The sequence below is a fragment of the Neolamprologus brichardi genome, chromosome 6, assembly GCF_056152115.1.
Source record: "Neolamprologus brichardi isolate AB-2024 chromosome 6, ASM5615211v1, whole genome shotgun sequence".
NCBI lineage: Eukaryota > Metazoa > Chordata > Actinopteri > Cichliformes > Cichlidae > Neolamprologus > Neolamprologus brichardi.
Window position 1 is genome coordinate 1937508 of NC_142109.1, and position 18070 is coordinate 1955577.

At 40.0% G+C, this 18070-nt stretch overlaps 1 protein-coding gene across 1 annotated transcript in view; it reads right to left on the bottom strand.

Annotated features, from left to right (window-relative positions):
- The window catches only part of akt3b (AKT serine/threonine kinase 3b), a 28871-nt gene that overhangs the window by 7536 nt on the left and 3265 nt on the right, over window positions 1–18070 (bottom strand). Inside the window, exons 2-11 of the mRNA XM_087841441.1 lie at window positions 12258–12724; window positions 6320–6445; window positions 6127–6238; window positions 4228–4372; window positions 2731–2862; window positions 2420–2485; window positions 2119–2187; window positions 1212–1334; window positions 965–1093; window positions 195–409 (exon numbers count right to left, since the gene is read on the bottom strand). Of these exons, the coding sequence (XP_087697567.1) occupies window positions 195–409; window positions 965–1093; window positions 1212–1334; window positions 2119–2187; window positions 2420–2485; window positions 2731–2862; window positions 4228–4372; window positions 6127–6238; window positions 6320–6445; window positions 12258–12303 (1163 nt within the window). The 5' untranslated portion in view covers window positions 12304–12724. The remainder of the gene's footprint in view (window positions 1–194; window positions 410–964; window positions 1094–1211; window positions 1335–2118; window positions 2188–2419; window positions 2486–2730; window positions 2863–4227; window positions 4373–6126; window positions 6239–6319; window positions 6446–12257; window positions 12725–18070) is intronic.

Genomic DNA, 18070 nt, shown 5'->3' on the forward strand with positions numbered 1-18070 from the left:
TGACAGAAAACCGCTGAGTGAACCTCAGGCAGTCAGCAGGTTTTCCATTCGTAGCTAAGTCAGTAGTGAAGTCAGGACTCGTGGAGAGTCTTTGTGTCAATGAGGGGACTCTGTCTAAACAGGACAGGGCAGTTAGCAATAAAAAGAACTTCACTGCACAGGTAAGCTGATCACAATTAAATTTGCATGCATACCGTTTGTTGGGGTCCTTAATGAGCAGCCCTGACAGGAGTGACTTGGCGTCAGCTGACAGGGTTCGTGGGAATTTTATCTCTTCCATGAGGATGAGCTCAAACAGCTTCTCGTGGTCCTGGTTGTAGAAGGGCAGGCGTCCGCACATCATCTCATATGTCACCACGCCCAAACCCCACCAGTCCACTGCACGTCCATAATCATTGTCCTCTAGCACCTGAGGATTTACACAAAAACCCTTTTTACTGTATTGTTCCCACTAGCCCCATTTGTATTTCATTCAGAAGAAGCCCTACATAAAAGGTTCTCCTCTGTGACTGTTTATATTAAAAGCCAAGAGGCCGCTATCATTATGATCAGCTCAACTGAGAACTTCACAAAAACTCTTTTTTCAACCTTTAACTATGTGATAACCTCTTTCATATCCTCTTTATGAAGCAAACAACTTTCTAGTTCTCCACTGAGAACCACATTAAAAGAAGTGAGATCAGTTACCCACTGGAAAGAAAACCCTTCATCAGAGGAACTGCCTCCTAGGGCACTTCCACATTGGACCTGGTAGTTGCTGGGTGGTGACACACAGACAAACAGAGGATCCGAAAAACAGTTTCCTTCCTGAATTTGTTACAGAGGACAAACCGGATAAATTTGTTTTTTGTTTTTTTAATCTTATGCTCTCTTTCTCGTCTTTTATAGCCATGGAAGGTTTGTCAACATCTGAAACCCAAAATTCAGATAATAGTCTTTATGTGTATCTGGTGTGACTGCTGACCTCAGGAGCCAAGTACTCCGGTGTTCCACAGAAGGTTTTCATAGTGGCAGTGTCAGTGATGCCTTCTTTGCAGAGACCAAAGTCAGTGATCTTGATGTGGCCATCTTTGTCCAACATGAGGTTCTCCAGCTGATGAGTAGTTGAGAAGAATAAAACCCATTAACCTTTACTGTATCCTTTTATAAGCAGTAAATTCACAATAATAACGGACACTTCTCAGATCTCACACGGAGCAGGTGTACTTTACCTTCAGATCACGGTACACGATCTTGGCAGAATGCAAATAATCTAAAGCAGAGACGATCTCAGCGCCATAGAAACGGGTGCGGTCCTCTGAAAAAACTCTCTCTCTTGACAAGTGGAAAAATAGCTGCGGAGAGGGAAACAATATGAATCCATGCAGTTTAGATATGTTTCTCTTATCAAGTGATAATTCATGACTCAATAGCTTCAGCAAGCAAACACAACAACTTTGAATTACACAGTTTTAGTCCAAAATAAAGCAGAATCATTGTTCAGTTTAATAGAATAGAATAGAATAGAATAGAATAGAATAGAATGCCTTTATTGTCACTATACAGTTGTACAATGAGATCTCCTACTCAGTGCAAACATGCTGGGGGTGGGGGGGCACAGTTCTGCAGCACTATATGCATATGGACAGTATTAACAAAGAAAAAATATATAAAATGTACAAATATACACAAGCCAGTTTTAATATGTAATAAATAACTTTTTAAAGCAAATCTATAAAGGAGATCAAGTCTCCATGTCACTCACACATTTAATAGATTCAATATAGATAGAATTTAAAAAAAATCTATAAACACTTAAAGTTGCTTAAAATCATTTTATATCATAATTGTCACTTTATGGTCATAAAATAAACTAAATAAACCCTGAACTGATTCGTGCTTTAAAATGATGAAACTATTACCACAATGGAACCACAAAAGTTCAGACTTCCCAGTCCAACATGTTTCCCAGTGAAACGTAACACTATCTAGTGAGAGACTGCTTGCTCTAAAAGCACTTTGAATCTCATACCGTCATGTTAATCAACATTATTCAATAACTTTTAAAAATCCTTGTATGTTAAACGAAAACATCTCTCATCAAAGTGCTATTTAAAAAGTCTCTGAGTGACTTCTTACCTCTCCTCCGTTGACATACTCCATTACAAAGCACAGCCGATCCTTTGTCTGGAATGAATACTTCAGAGACTGTGAAAATTATTAAAATATATTTTAAACCCAGACGCGCCATTTGTTTCAAACGCAACACAAAAGCTCTTTGAATCGAGTGCATCTTTCCAGCTGTTATTCTTCACAACACTTCTTAAGAGTCTCTGCACAGATGCTAGTAGTCATAGCTTGTTTGGACAAAATGCAAATTACAGCTTGGTTCAAGTGCCTGTATGTGGTGCAATGATACATGCAATCTAACCATACTTACAGTTAGGAATGGATGCCGAGTATTTTTTAAAACCCTACTTTCTGTGAGAGTGTGAGCAACTTCATCCTGTTCAAAAAGATTAAAGAGCAATGATTAGTGAGGAGGAAAAAGGAGCTCGTCTCTAAAAAGATCAAGCCAATACTGAGCTGAAATCTAAAATTTGAGAGAATGTTTGATATGAATGTGCTTCATCTAACAAATGCAAAACACCAAATATTAGAAGGCAGACATGCTGTAATTAGATACAGATTAGATTCGTCAAATATGTAACAGTAGATTCAAAAAATAAGGCTGATCATTTAAAAGAGGACCTTGGCAATGATGACTTCTTTTTTGAGGATTTTCATGGCGTAGTAGGTGCCGCTCGCCTTCTCCCTCACCAGAATGACTTTACCAAAAGTGCCTTTGCCCAGAAGCTTCAAATAGTCAAAGTCATTCATTGTCTGTGGGAAGAAATATCAGGAAAAAGTTGTCATCAGCATTTCTCCAGTCTTCAGTACACTTCATCTTCAAAGCAATATGCTTAAAGTAAACCAGTCAGTTCACAAACTGGGACATAGAAGAATGGTCAGATCAACAATACTGATTTTTACTGTATATACCACAAACACGTTGTATTGTGAGCAGAGATGGGCAGTAATCCCATTCCATAAAAAGTGACAAAAACATTAGTGTCCGTTGTGCGTGGGAAGAAAACTTTTTACAGCGAAAAAAACCCCTAAACTTCCAAGCAAGCACCAAGTAGCTACGACGTAATGAGAAACTCAGAGAAACTCGCGGATTCTTCCACCGACCGCTGCGGCTCACCTGCACCAGGGTAAACCTCCGCCTACCCTACTCCTGCTTTACAGGTGAAAATAGAGCAAAAGGACCGCTAGTCTTTGACTTTATTTATTTTCTGCTGTGTTTTACTTGCATCTATTTGAAAGAGTGAGTGTAAACACAAAAACAATATATTTTATGTGCTGGAATGTGCAGAAAATAGGCTTAAATGTTAAACAAATTTCTTCCAGTCAGAGAATGTTGCATTTAATTAAATTTTTGCTTGATGCATAAAGTTAAAAGATTAAAACTAATAAAACAAGTTTTAAAAAGAGACTTTTCCATTTGATTACATTTTATATGATGGATTATGTAGAAAAAGTAGAATTGGGCTGAAAGATCTATCGCTTTATCACCTATTCAGGTTGTAAATCGTGTTTTAAAAAAGTAACTAAGTAATCAATTACTTTTGAAAATAAGTAATCAGTGAAGTAACGGGATTACTTTTTTGGGGAAGTAATCAGTAATTAGTTACTGATTACTTTTTTCAAGTAACTTGACCAACACTGATTGTGAGTCCTTGATACTGCAAGTCAAAAACAGTGTTTTAACCTCAACTGCTTTATTACAGTTGGACTTTTATGCTTCTTCTTATTTTCTGTCATATTTGTAGCGGTACGACAGTGGATGTTCAGGTTTCCGGAAATTAGGTCAGCGTGTGTAGCAGTAATCCAGATGAACCAAAAGCTCAGGTTTCACACTGCTTTAAACACGCGGTTTCACACAGTTTTTTCTAGTTAAAGAAACGAGAGCAGACACAGATATCTTGCTGTTCAGATTTTACGTTATTTAGAGGCAGGGACGCTGGCCTAAAGAGATTAAGAAGCGAGCTAAAACAGCTTGTTTCAGGTGAGAGTGGGCGTGCTTCAAGGCCCAGCATATGATAAACAAGGATTATTTTGAACTGTAACTCATGAAAAACTACTCTAGGAGAGTTCCAGCAATAAAAGTATGAAGCTGGAAATGAGAATTAAAGCAGTCTCTACCTTTCGTTTGTAGTGGCTAATGGAGGTGTCCATCTCCTCCTCGTTGACGTTTTCAATCTGGGAGGTGGGGCTGCACAAGATGCCCTCCTCCTCCTGCTTGGCTAGTGACTCTGCTACCATCTGGATGGCCTCAGCCCACTCGTCCCTGTAGGAGATACGTGGAAACAACATCATAGATTAAACGTCAAAAGTCTATTTTCTAAATTTCTTAAAAAGATGGTTAAATTAAACTATATGCCTTCCGTATAGGAAAGGTTAAAGTTTTCATAACGTCACATTGTGCAAAGTATTCTTCTTTAGTTCGACAGCTTCCGGCTGCACATTTTTTTGTCAAGTTCTTAAGATTTGTAGTAGTAGTAGTATAAATTATTAATTCAAACAGGTAATCTCTCGGAGACTGACACTTCTTTTTCAAGAAGAATCTGTCTGCAGAAAAACGTAAAAAAAAAAACCCTGAGAAAAACAACTACATAATAATACTGTGATTAAATTCAATCAAGGATCAAAGGTAAGCATGCAATCTTTACAGCAGAGTCTTATAAATAAAAATTTGCTGGGGGCCTAAATATGAGATACAATGGTGAGTAAGAACAGAATCACTGGTGATGATCCTGATCTGTATGTTAATAATCCAAGTGGCACTCTGTCAATCTTTATAAATGTGGGCAATTGTTTTAAAATGCAATGTGAAAAAAATTACGAAACTCCGACTTCTTTTTCTTGCATCGTTTCGAGTCCTCAGCGTTCAGTTTAAGACATTTTCTTAAGATGTTTGTTACTTTTGTTTCTTGCCTTTTAAAACTTTTTAAGGAACCTTTTGGATATACTTGGTCAAAACAAACTGTTCTTCAGGGTCTCTCACAGCGATCCACCATCCTCAAAACCAACCAAATCTGTGATAAAACCACCCCCACTCATGTGTTTAGTTTAATGTTGTTAGTAACAAATCATTTCACATCAGGTATCACGTCTTTGTGTGTACATTTTTTTAGTGTTTACTTGCAAAACTTGACTTTCCATCTCAGTCCCACTCACTTCCTGACTGTCTTCTCATTGTGTTGATTGAATCCTGCTGTGTAAAGTAATTAGAATTTAATTCAACCATTTCCATAATCTGACCCACTCCTTTCATATTAGGTAATGACTCTCATATCTTTTTATTAAATATTATTTATTTTTCCTTCATAATATTTACACACAGTCAATGGAAGCCCACAATCAGTGTAAAATGTGTTCCACCGTTGAGTGTCTAATGAATTATTTACATTAAAAGAGCTGCAATGCATTTCCGTTTTCTCTGTCATACATGCACACTGTTCTAAACGCTGCATTTCTTTCCTACTACTCTTGGCATTTTATGTCAGTGAGATAGGATATTGCTAACATGATTACTTCATCCGTAGCGGTATTTCTGTGAACACGGAAGCCTTACCGATCTGCCTTCGTAGATCTGTGTTTAATATCAAAGCCAATCAGGCGAAAATTGACTTAAAGAGAGAGATACTTGTTTCAGAAGGGGCCTCATAGTAAGAAGGTTCTGGATTCAAGCCTCTCAGGTTTAGATTGATTTGTGATGAATTTCCCTGCGAAGAATACAGACAGGGCAGCGCACCCTACATCTTGCCTTTGGTCAGCTAAACTTCAGCTCCGGCCTCACTGGAGACTTAAGAAGTTAAAAATATGAAAGAATGTATTGAGGCTCTATAACAAGTATCAAAAGGACATTATTTTTAACTATAAATCAGGCAAAGTTATTTAAACAAAATCTACGTAACTTTTGTAATATTTTTTCTCCTTTTCCTTAAGATGTATACCTTTCTTTTTTTATAGAAGGATCTTCTTTATTATCCAAGGCTGCTGTAATAGTGAAATATAGGAATTTGTAAGATGACAGCTCACCTCTCATCAGGAGTGTCAACATGAAAAGTTCTTTCGATGACTGTCGTCCACTGCAGACAGCGGATGATAAAGGTGTTTGGCTTTGGCCGCTCCGTCTTCATCAGCTGGCATTCTGACAGTCACACAGAGAGATGTGTTGAGTCGTACAAAGTTAGTGGTGTTTGAAACGTGCGATGATCCACTCATGGCTTACTTGCTACAGAGAAGTTGTTGAGTGGGTAGGCCAGGTCAGAGTCTTGTGGTTTGTCTTTGTAGCCGATGAAAGAGCCGTCTGTCTTCAGCAGAAAGTAGCGTGGTCGCCAATTCTTGATGTACTCTCCTGCAGGTTGGGAATAAAAGATAAAAATGGCACTAACAGCTCATATCCTGCTACTATCACGTCTTTTTAAACCTTTCATAAGTCTGTTCTGTAAAATAGAATTAAGTACCAGTGCCAGCTCCTAATCCACACATTACCACTAAGACCACTTTGGACTTTTATTTACTGGTGTTTTAATCATGAAGACCTCACACTAAACTAATGATTGCTGGGGAATGCTGTTCAAGTTCAGAAAGATCCAGAGATTACTCTTTCAATTAGGATTAAAAAGGTCTGCAAAGTCACAAACGAGTCATCACTTTAAAACCTAGTAATGTTTTATTTAGTGTTATTTTGTGTAATTTTTTGTTTTACTCTCATTTTAGCTTCACCCCCAAACGCCATATAACAATTTATGTGTTGCTTCCCTGCTATTCTGAGTCATCAATTTGTGACATAATTACAACAAATGCTGTAATTATGCTGCGCTGCATCCATGTTACTTGGGTACATGGGGCGATCGTTGGGAGTTTGCCTTGTAATCGGAAGGTTGCCGGTTCGAGCCCCGGCTTGAACAATCTCGGTCGTTGTGTCCTTGGGCAAGACACTTTACCCGTTGCCTACTGGTGGTGGTCAGAGGGTCCGGTGGCGCCAGTGTCCGGCAGCCTCGCCTCTGTCAGTGCGCCCCAGGGTGGCTGTGGCTACAATGTAGCTGCCATCACCAGTGTGTGAATGGGTGGATGACTGGATGTGTGAAGCGCTTTGGGGTCCTTAGTAGTAGTCCTAGTAAAGCTGTATCTATTTACCATGGATACATCCTATATATATTTATATCTTGATAAATTAGAGAGTCATACTAGCACTGTGATATCAATGATTAACATCTGAACCGCTTTACGGTCTATCAAACAAGTCAAACCCTGAAGAAACTATGACATGTGATGACTCACAAGGCTTCAGAAAAAAAAAAAACAGTCTTATGAGAAGGATAAAGGCTTCGGCATGAGACAGACACCAAATACCTCTGTCAGTAAGACAGCTGCCGCTGACAGCAGCTCTACTTTAAGGGTAAAGTAAGCAATTTTAATGAGGGTCATTTATTAGAAAAAACAAACTCGACATTGTCGCAATTACTTATTGTCAGCAGATTAAACGGGGAACCCTCCTGGCTCTAAGCAGCTGACAATTAGCTTGCTAAACATTAACAGCTAGTTATAGGCTAACATTATGCCAGCTAATGTTAACACGCGAGCTTCGCTGAATCATGAATTAATATCTGAACGTTTTACAGCCTCATTCAGAGTAAACAAACATGGTGATGCAGCATATTGTCAGCTGAGGTAAACAGTAGACTGACAGCCTACATTCATTACAGATGAACGGTGGCAAGAACAGCTCTTTGTCCTAGAGTGGCCAGCATAGCTAGGATTGTGCACTTGAATTGGGAGGGAAAACAGATTGTTGTCATCAATCTGACAGCCATTGGTGAGATTTTACATACTGCATCTTTAAAGCTGGAGAAAGTTTTTTGAATGTATTTTTTGTCTCAACAGTCCACATCTCTGCTTAACAGAAATGTGCTGTATGTCCAGATATTTGTACAGTGGAACAGTAGAACTACATTTTTTATATCAGTTGAGCCATTACTCATATAAATCTCTTCAAAATGTGTATATCTGGTCCTGCCCTACTTGACCTTTCAACCTGAATGATTTCCCATTAAGTTACAGTTTAAATCTATACCTGATCACATGAAACAACTTGCAGCTTCAGCTGGTCTTGCTTGGCCTCCCTCTTCCTTACTTCCAACTCATTTACAACTTCTTTAGTCCATCCTCTTTAAACAAGCTATTTAAGGTTCTCTTGTTTTAAGGTCACCCTATCTGTAAGCCCCCTTCCTTCTGATTAACAAAAAGGTTTAAAGGTTTAAACAACAGGTTGGTGGGACCTCTGTGCCAACAGTCAGAGCAATGTGACATCACTGAATCCAAAAGTAGACCCCCCCAAATAAAACCAAACAAACAAACAAGCAAAGAAATAAAAACACACGCACACAGCCTGAAGCCCAAGTCTTTGTCTCACAGGGATACATTGTAGAGACACTAAAGTCTTTTTTTTTTTATCTTCAGCAATGTTTAATATAAACTTCTACCTTTATAAGCAGCAGATATGAAAAAATGAAGGAGAGGATAACAGATCCCTTTTAACATCTGTCAAATTAGATTAGAAAATTTAACTGATATGTGAAACATTTTACTTGCATTCTGTGAAAACTAGCTATAGTGCAAAACTGTACTTCCTCTGCTTCGTTTTAAACCAGCTATATGTAAAAATGTGTGTTCCCCACGCCCACTAATATGTAATGTGGAAACTGTGTCCAAACTTTCCTGAACTTAATGTGAACTCTTGAGTTTTGATGTTGAAACAACACAGAGAGCTTGTGAGGACAGCGTCCCTGAGACGGACATTAAGGCTGAATTATAAGAACACACAGAGGCGCAATAAACAATTCAGGGACTTGTGGGGGCCAGATAGGAAGGAACCAGAGTGTTAGGTCATCCTCTGTATGCTCATAGTGCCACTGAGAAACTTCCCCCTGCCTGCCTGCCAGCCAGCCAAAAGCCCTGAGCTCATACCAGACAAACCCACCTTCAGCAAACACAAACACACACACACACACTTACACAAACACAAAAACCAGTGTGGGAAATAAAACACACCAGCAAAGTGCAGTTCAGACTGGGCTGCAGCCCTGCAAAGCTTGCCTTCACTGCTCAATGTCTGGCAGGTAAACAACCATTGTTTGGAGGTTCTGTGCTTCAAACTGGCATGGCGGCTCAGGCCATGTCCACACATAGCTGGATAAAAACAAATCTATTATGACTGAAGCCGGTGTGTTGAAAAGCACAAGCGGTGTCTTTTTAAGCCCTCTTAGCAGTGAACTGATCTTAAAAATAAATTAATAATAATAATCATTGGTTTATACGTTTACTAAGTAAAACAGCCAGAAGCAAAGTGAGCAACTACTCAACAAGACAATTAGGACTTTTTTCAAGTGCAACAACAGTTGCTGTTGGTTCTAAGATCTTACTCTACCTCTACCTTGCGCTACCCACCACAGACAGCAGCACCCTCCATTCCCCTCTCGCTTCTGTGAAAGAAAGTTCTTAACAAATAATGTGAAAAGTAAGACAGATGAAAGCCCAGTGAAACAGTGCCGCTCTAAAACACTCTACAACAGTCAGTTCACTGTCCTAGTCATAGGTAGGCTGAGTCAGATTAAAAGGGCATAAAGCCTCATTCTGCACAGACAACGTGAACCTTATCTTGCAACAAGGCTGCAGATCCAAACACCACTACAAGTTAGTTACACTCAACTAATCTAATAATTTATGAATGCAGAGTATACCATTTGAGTGGAGTAATTCAAATAAGCAGGTTAGGAAATGAATACTATTTCTTATAGACATCCTAGTCCTTTTCACTACAGGTGTGATATGTGCGATATGAATGGTAAATGGTAAATGGTTTGTATTTGTATAGCGCTTTACTTGGTCCTAAGGACCCCAAAGCGCTTTACACTATACACAGTCATCCACCCATTCACACACACATTCACACACTGGTGATGGCAAGCTACATTGTAGCCACAGCCACCCTGGGGCGCACTGACAGAGGCGAGGCCGCCGAACACTGGCGCCACAGGGCCCTCTGACCATCACCAGTAGGCAACGGGTGAAGTGTCTTGCCCAAGGACACAACGACCGAGACTGTCGGAGCCGGGGCTCGAACCGATTCGAGCTTCCGATTACAAGACGAACGCCCAACTCTTGAGCCACGATCGCCCCTATGAAGATATATATCGGACGACAAAATGAAAACATCTATAGTTTCAAATTATACGCTATTGTTTGTTTCGTGGTGTCGCAAAATACACAGTTTACGGCAATATTTTTTCATCAGGGCACAGAGAACACCACCGTGGCCAGTGAAGACGAGCCAGAACCAGGTAGCTCCAAACAGAAAGACTAGTCAAAACAAATCGAAGACCTTATTCCTAAACAAGGGGCTACCTCTGTAGCATGGACATGGTTTGGTTATGAAACGTCCGACAGGGACCAGAAAACTGTACTATGCAAATTATGCCTCAAACCGGTCCCCACCACGGACTCAAACACGACAAATCTCTTCTACCACCTACACAAGAATCATGTGAATGGAGAGATGAGAAGCAAAAAAGAGCCGTCAGGCGCTCAAAATAAACCTTAGACTCAAACGTTAGAACAGGCTTTTCCCCGCAGCACCCCATGCAATAAAAAGTTTCATGCATCGGTCAAAACACTCGACTCCAGGTACACGATGCCCAGCTGGAAACACTTCACACAAGTCGAACTGCCCGAGATTCACAGAATTTACAGAAAAAGCGCTATTTTGTGATATATATCGTTATCGTGATGAGAAACATCTCATAATAGGGTATGAGATTTTGGTCATATCCCACAGCCCTCATGATCTAATTCTATGATGACATAAATGATTGCATTTTCCCAGTTTTGCAGAACTGCTCAAAGATTGCACTTTGTTGAAGTGAAATACAGTTCATTATAACAGAAAAATATAATAATATATAACAAAAGCACGAATAAACAGGCATTTAATTACATTTAGTAGTGAAATGTATGTTCTTTGAAACTGACAGTTTTTTCAGAATCACTTCAAACGTATATTGGTCATAACAGAATAACAACTAACTTAAAAAAAACAGTTGGTCTCTAATAAAATTAGCAACGCATCAGCATCCCGGGTGTAACTAAAAGAGAAAAGGCAAAGTTTGTGCCAATAACTGGATATGACTGTTTTACAAATGTATTACAAGCCTTGGAGCCTCTTGAGTCTAAGATGACTCCCTCTCAGTCCATCCACCATGATTTTGATTTTTTTGTTTTAAGATAAACTTCAAACATTACTTTTTCCGATGTATATTAGACTATTTCCCTTAATTGTATTTAAACAAGCATGAACAAACAATTAAAAAGCTAGAAAAGAGATTACTGAACCAGGCAAATGTTAAGAAACTAATTAAATTAATAGTATTTCACTTGCACAACTGATGTCCATTCACTTATGTTAACAAATCAGGGTAGGCTAAACTATTGATCACTGTATATAAACAGTAATCAATATGATTTTCTGCTCTTCTGCTAGAATTTAAGAGCATACCAACTGCTTTCCCTTCAAAACAATCCCACGTGTCTCTCCATCTCCTTCATCTTTCCTCCTTGCACAGAGGTGCACATGCATTGACAGTACAGCAGTGAATAGCATTATATTAATTGTGTTTAACTCCTGTGCAGGTGGGTTTCTAACAACTTTTTTGCTGAAAACTCAAACACATTCACACCATGACTTTGTCTGCAAAAAATTAATAAACCTTGCAGCTCTATTTTTAAGATTCATCCACATTTGGTGCTCTAACAGGTATTTGGGACGAGAGTTTAGTGTATATGGGAATGACAACTTTGGACAGCAGTGTAACTCTGTGGGACACAACAGAGGAATAACACATCAGGCTCTGGTTACACTGCAGGTCTAATTCTTCACTAGGTCTACAATTTAGCATTGATTAACCTGCCAATTATTTCTTCAATTTACTGCAATGTAGGATAAGCATAACAAATAAATACTATGTTTTTGCTTGAAAATTGAATCCATTATCAAACCACCATTCAATTCATTGCAGCTCTATTTGGAATGCTCAAAGCTACAAGGTTGCCAGATGTGTTTTTAAAGACCAGAGTTTAGAATTCCTAATAGAAAAAGAAGGAAAACTTGCCTCTTTTCTGGACCCAGCCTTCCTTGACGACGTTCTGGTCGCTCATGGTGGCTTCTCCTCGTGACCAGTTCTCCCAGCTCTCCCAGTATGGTGACCGTGAAGGGACAGTTGTTGGAGGGTTAGCAGGACAGTGGGTTTGTCTGAAGCTCAGTCAGCTGTCCGTCTGACCGCTTGACTTATTCTCATCAGACTTGAAATTCTTCCCCTCACTGCCTAATAGATGAATATTTATACTTCTCTTGTCCACTATCACTTACTCTTTCCTCCTCTTGCCCTTCTGACCCAACCTGACTTTCTCCTGCTGCCTCTCTTCCCGTCTAGTGTTCCTCACCGTCTTTACTTTTCTTGCTCCCTCTTTCCCTCCCTCCTTCCTTCCTTTCTTCTCACTCCCTCTTTTACAGTGTTCCCTTCACTCTCTTGTTCTCTCAGAGTTCTTCAGTTTTCAGGCGGTCCAGTAGTGAGTCAGCCTGGAAGGAAACAACGACAGAGAAAGGAGAAAACTGAGAAAAAAAACCCACAGCAGGTCAGTGGATAGTTTCCTTCTCACAGCAAACACAGCAGGCAACCACTCATTGTTCAGAACCTTAGCACGCTTCCTGCCTCCTTAACTCCTTCCAACCTTTTCCTTGTTTCCTTTGTTACATCCCTTGCCAGACAATTTGCTATTTCTTTCATGTCTCTGGTTCCCAGCTCTGTTATTTTTTCATCTTCTCTTTCCTGCATCTTCACTCACCTTTAAGTGAAGGAAATTCACGTATCTCATTCTCTCCTCTCCCATTTTCTATGCCAACTACCATTTAAGGTTGATTCTGTTCATCTGGGCGTAACGTTTTCAGTGGGAAAAATGCTACGTCCAGATGAGCAGAATCAACCTTTCAGGATTTGCTTGCCTGGATGATTGAGCATGCATCAAGACATCTATCATTTATTTACCTGCTATCAACTTCTTGATGATTCTCCTTTTCTTTTACTTCCTTTAGTCCTTTCTTGTCATGTTCCTTCTCTTTCTCACAAACTCATTTTCTTCCTCTCTTGTCCCCTCCCCACTCTGTCCCCCTCTTCATCATTTCTTGACTAGGTATACTAGTTTTTTCTCTTCCTTCAGTTTCCCCATCCATCTCTCCCTTGGCGGACTTTTCCTCCTTCCACACAGAATTCCAGGACCTCCCAGTCTCACCCGTTTCCTTCCTTCCCTCCCTCCTCGGTTCTTACTCCTGCTTTCCTCCATCATTCATTCCCTCATTCATTCTAATTCTTTTGCCTCACTTTTTCAACTCCTGTCGCCCCCTTCTTCTTCACCAGCCCCTACTTTGATTCTTTTTCCTATTTCTATTTCTCTTCTCTCACCTTTTTCATCCATCCTCACATTTTTCCATCCTACCCCTCATATCCTTCTCTGACTATACCAACAGGCTTCTCTGTTCTTAGGTAGGACTTCACAGTTGTGAGAATGTTGCTTGTTTATGTAAATAAGACTTACAGTAAATATGACAAGTTAATTGAGAACAATGGGACATATGTTTCTGTTTCTAGAACAATCTGCATTGTGTCAAACTTATGTCAAGTTAACAACAACAAAAAGGCAACGGCTACTATTTACTTTAATTCATTGATTTCCCAAAATAAATTGTTAGTCTTGAGTGTGAAAATGTACAATACCACAACAGCTGTCTCAGTTACATTATTTCATAGAACAGCTAAACAATTGGATAAAACTGTTTCTATATAAAATTTAAATACAGTGAAATAGTTTTTCCAGTTTAACTAGAAAAGGAGTTGGGAGTTTGCATATCATGTCAAAATAAATCAGATCCAGTTAGCTGCGGCTAAAGAGACTATTTCTCTCTGGGGATTAAATAGTCCATCCATCCACTGCAATTCGTCTGCAGCTGGGTTGCAGGGGCACCAGTCCAAGCAGAGACGCCCAGACCTGCCTTACCCCAGCCGCCTACTCCAGTTCTTCCGGAGGTTTCCAAATCAGCCAGGGGGTCTTCTCGTGGGGCATGTCTGGAATACATTACCTAAGAGGCACCAAGGAGGCACCCTAGTCAGATGACTGGTTCCTTTCGATGTGGAGGAGTAGCATCTCTATTCTGAGACCTTAATTAACTGAATTCCTCACACCATCTCTAATGGCCCTTTTCCATTAGTACCTACTCGGGTCAGCTCGGTACAGCTCGACACGGTTTTTAGGGTTTTCCATCAGATGACAGAACCTGGTACCTGGCAACAAGGAAAATGCCCACACAGAAACAACACCGTGGTGCTGAGCCTGACAAAAAGCCACAGACCGAGCAGCAGGTATAACATCACCTTGACATCCACCTTTGTTCATGTCACATACAAATGACGACACGGGATGTTCAACCATGTTGCTATAACAACACCATGCACATTAAGTGGTACTCGATTGTAATGGAAAACAAGTTATGCCGCTTCGAGTTGCTTTGTGCCAATTCAAGTAGGTAGCAACGGAAAAAGGGCTTAAGGAAGAGGAAACTTTCAGCTGTCTATAACCTCAATCTCATTCTTTTGGTCACTACCCAAAGCTTGCCACCACAGCTGAGGATGGGGATGCAGACCAACTGGTAAATTGACAGCTTTGCTTTAATGCTCAGCTCTCAGTTTTCCACAATGAGTGTCTCCATTACTGCAGAAGCAGTACCAATCCATTCATCAATCAAACACTTCCCTTACCTATGAACAAGACACCAAGTTACTTAAACTACTCCAAAAAGCAGTGATAAGATTTTGAGGCCACCAAAGTGAAGACCTTCTGCCACTTGGCTCCACCAAATTATTCTGTTCATAAAAAATTATGCACAGTGACAAAGAGCAGGTCCAGTGCTATGCAAGTCAGGGTGCAGTTATAGGTGAAGGCCCTAACAGTCTGATTTCTGCCTTTTGAAACTAGAATGTGAGACATGGAACAACAGCTTTCAGCTGGGGAAGAACCATGAGCAAGTTTGGTTGACTCTTAATGGACCTCCATTGTTGAGGTCTCTGTACAGAGCTGTGGCTGCGAGGTAGCTGATGCCTGTCATCGTGGCAACCTCCTAAGTCAGGGGTCGGCAACCTGCGGCTCTTTAGTCCTTATACTGCGGCTCTGCGTGGTTTGGGAAAATAAATTAGAAGTATTTAGCTGAAGTGTATTTTATTTATGTTAGTTATTTTTAACTTGTAGTTCTAAATTGGAAGATTATTGTGATATTGAAATATGAAAATAAAATTATATTCTATTATTTTTTTCATCGCTCAAAATAATAGTCACACTCGCGGAAGCCGGTGTACCCGCCGAAACGCCGTGCATTTATCGAGACTTTCAACCCCAGGTAGGTCAATTATGGATCTTCGGATCCACATTATGTCAGCAGCTGTTCTCCACCGTGAACTATGTTAAAGACAAACACTGTTCACGCCTGACAGATGACAGCTTACAGTCCTGCGTAAACTGACTTCGTATATCCCCGATCTGCAGACGCTGTGCGCATGGCTCAGGAGCAGAAGTCCCATTGTAAACATATCACGGCAGACCCGACGATGTTTGCATGAACATGCTTTTCAGCATCTCTTTATTGACCACTTTTCACACACGGTTGCTGTACGCATACAGCCGGCTGTAGCTTTTCAGCTCACAGCCCGACATATACCACCAACAGCACAGATAGCGCGAAATAGGCAGCGAGGCATTGCGGGTGTCACTCAGGTGCGTCCGCCTCCCCTGCAGCAGCGCTGCAGACCACGCCCCGCAACAGGCATTAACCAGGTAAAATACATATTTAGGCAGAATTTTGCAAATATCTATTTTTCATCTTTTAGCATCATAGTGCTTTTTTCCAATTATTTTTTAAAAGTCAAGTCAAGGCTCCAAAAGCCCAAAGGCGATATAAGGGTGGCGGCTCACAACAGTTTTTGTTTTGGATCATTTTAGTTCATGTTGGTGTCTTTCCTTTTGTTATATTTCTTTAAGAGTTCAAAATGTGTTGATTACATAAATAAAATCTAATTTTCTCTGTAGCACTAAATGGATTTCATAAGCAACACACCTTAGTTGTTCACACAAAGCATAAAGGTAAAAAACAATATACAGTGTTATATTCATTTTAGATGTCAAAAAGTATTTGCGGCTCCCAGTGTTTTCTTTTGCGTGGAAACCGGTCCAAATGGCTCTTTGGGTGTTAAAGGTTGCAGACCCCTGTCCTAAGTAGATAGCAGACACCAAATGTGAAAGGAACTGTTGAATTAAAGAAGACGTCCCATAGGACTTTGTTAGATCGTATATTTCCTGAGATACCTGGCAAGTACCAAAAGGCAAAGTGGACTGAAACTCTGGCAGTGACAAAAGCAAAAACTCAGCTGTGGGAAAAGTTTGGTGAGGCCATGGAGCAAAACATTTGATTGGCCTCCAAAAAATTCTGTTGAACCATTATACAACTTAGGAGGGGAAAGCCATGCTCTCATGGTGCTTTATACAGTGAGGAAATGGTCCTGCTGGCTTCAACTGAGAATTTAGTTGGGCAATTGAAGGAATAGTTTGAGGATCTCCTCAATCCTACTGACACAGCTTCCATAAAGGAAGCAGAGCTTGAGGATGACGAGGACAACTTGCTATTCTTCCCTAAAAATGTTACATGCAGGTCGCCATCTAAATATGATTTTGAATCAAAATGAAATGTGGACAGCTATAAGTACAGTTACTTAATCCACCCGATTTCAAACCAACTTAACACCTGTGGAAGATTTTAATTAGACATTTTAGACAGTAGTTCTGGTAGATTTTCTGAGACTTTTAGAAATAACACTGAGCAGCAACAGATCCATGGATGTGTAACTGTCAGTTCTTTTTGTTACAATTAGGGCTGCCACAAATGATTATTCTGATAGTCGACTAGTCACCTATTATTTTTGCGATTAGTCGCCTAATCAGATCATCATCCATTGGACGTAAAACGTACAGCTTATTGCACCAGCAGCATCTGCTCTTATATAACTATCATTAGCTTACAGCTTTAAGTGTTTAAGGTATGTGCTGACTAACAATAAAGACAAGATGATAATTTATTAAATTTTAATGAAATTTGCAGATTGTTTTGGTGAAGTTTAATAAACTCAGCCGTCTGCTCCTTGCTATCTAAAATATAACAGGACACCGGAGTATATTCTCGAGCATCTCACACTTCTGATAATCAGCTGTCTGCTTGACGTTTATTCAGCTGTGTAAAAACTATAACTTTAATCTCAGCCAAACCGATTTACTCAGGAACAAATAAAATACAGAAAAAAGCCAAACAATAACATTTTTAAGTTATCTAAGTGACTTAAATATCATGTTTAACATGACACCTTTCAGGTTAAACATGATACCCACCACCGCGAAAGACAGCGGTGGGTTTGAAAACGACGGGCTCTAGTGAGCCTTGAACCCCGGCTAGCTATCGAGCTGGTGGGTAACAGACGTCTCCGAAAACGTCGGAGCGTTTTTGAAAATATGTGGTGTCTTGATAAACTGAGCAGATATTTGAGGTTTACACAGCTACATTCTCACCTGAAAATATGTTAAACGTTTATTTTGTGACCCAGAAAGAATAATAAGAGTAATATTAAAACTAAGTAGCTGCCGCCATTGCTGGAAACTGAGCAGGGCCGCGCTATGAATTGTGGGACAGAGCTACTTCTTCTTCGGGGTTTAACGGCAGCTGGCATCCTTGTACATGCAGTGCTGCCATCTTCTGTTTCAGTCCGTTATTACACTCTTAAATCCTACTACTTATTCCTGCGTCTTTTGGGATCTTACAAAGCTTCAAACGTCGCTA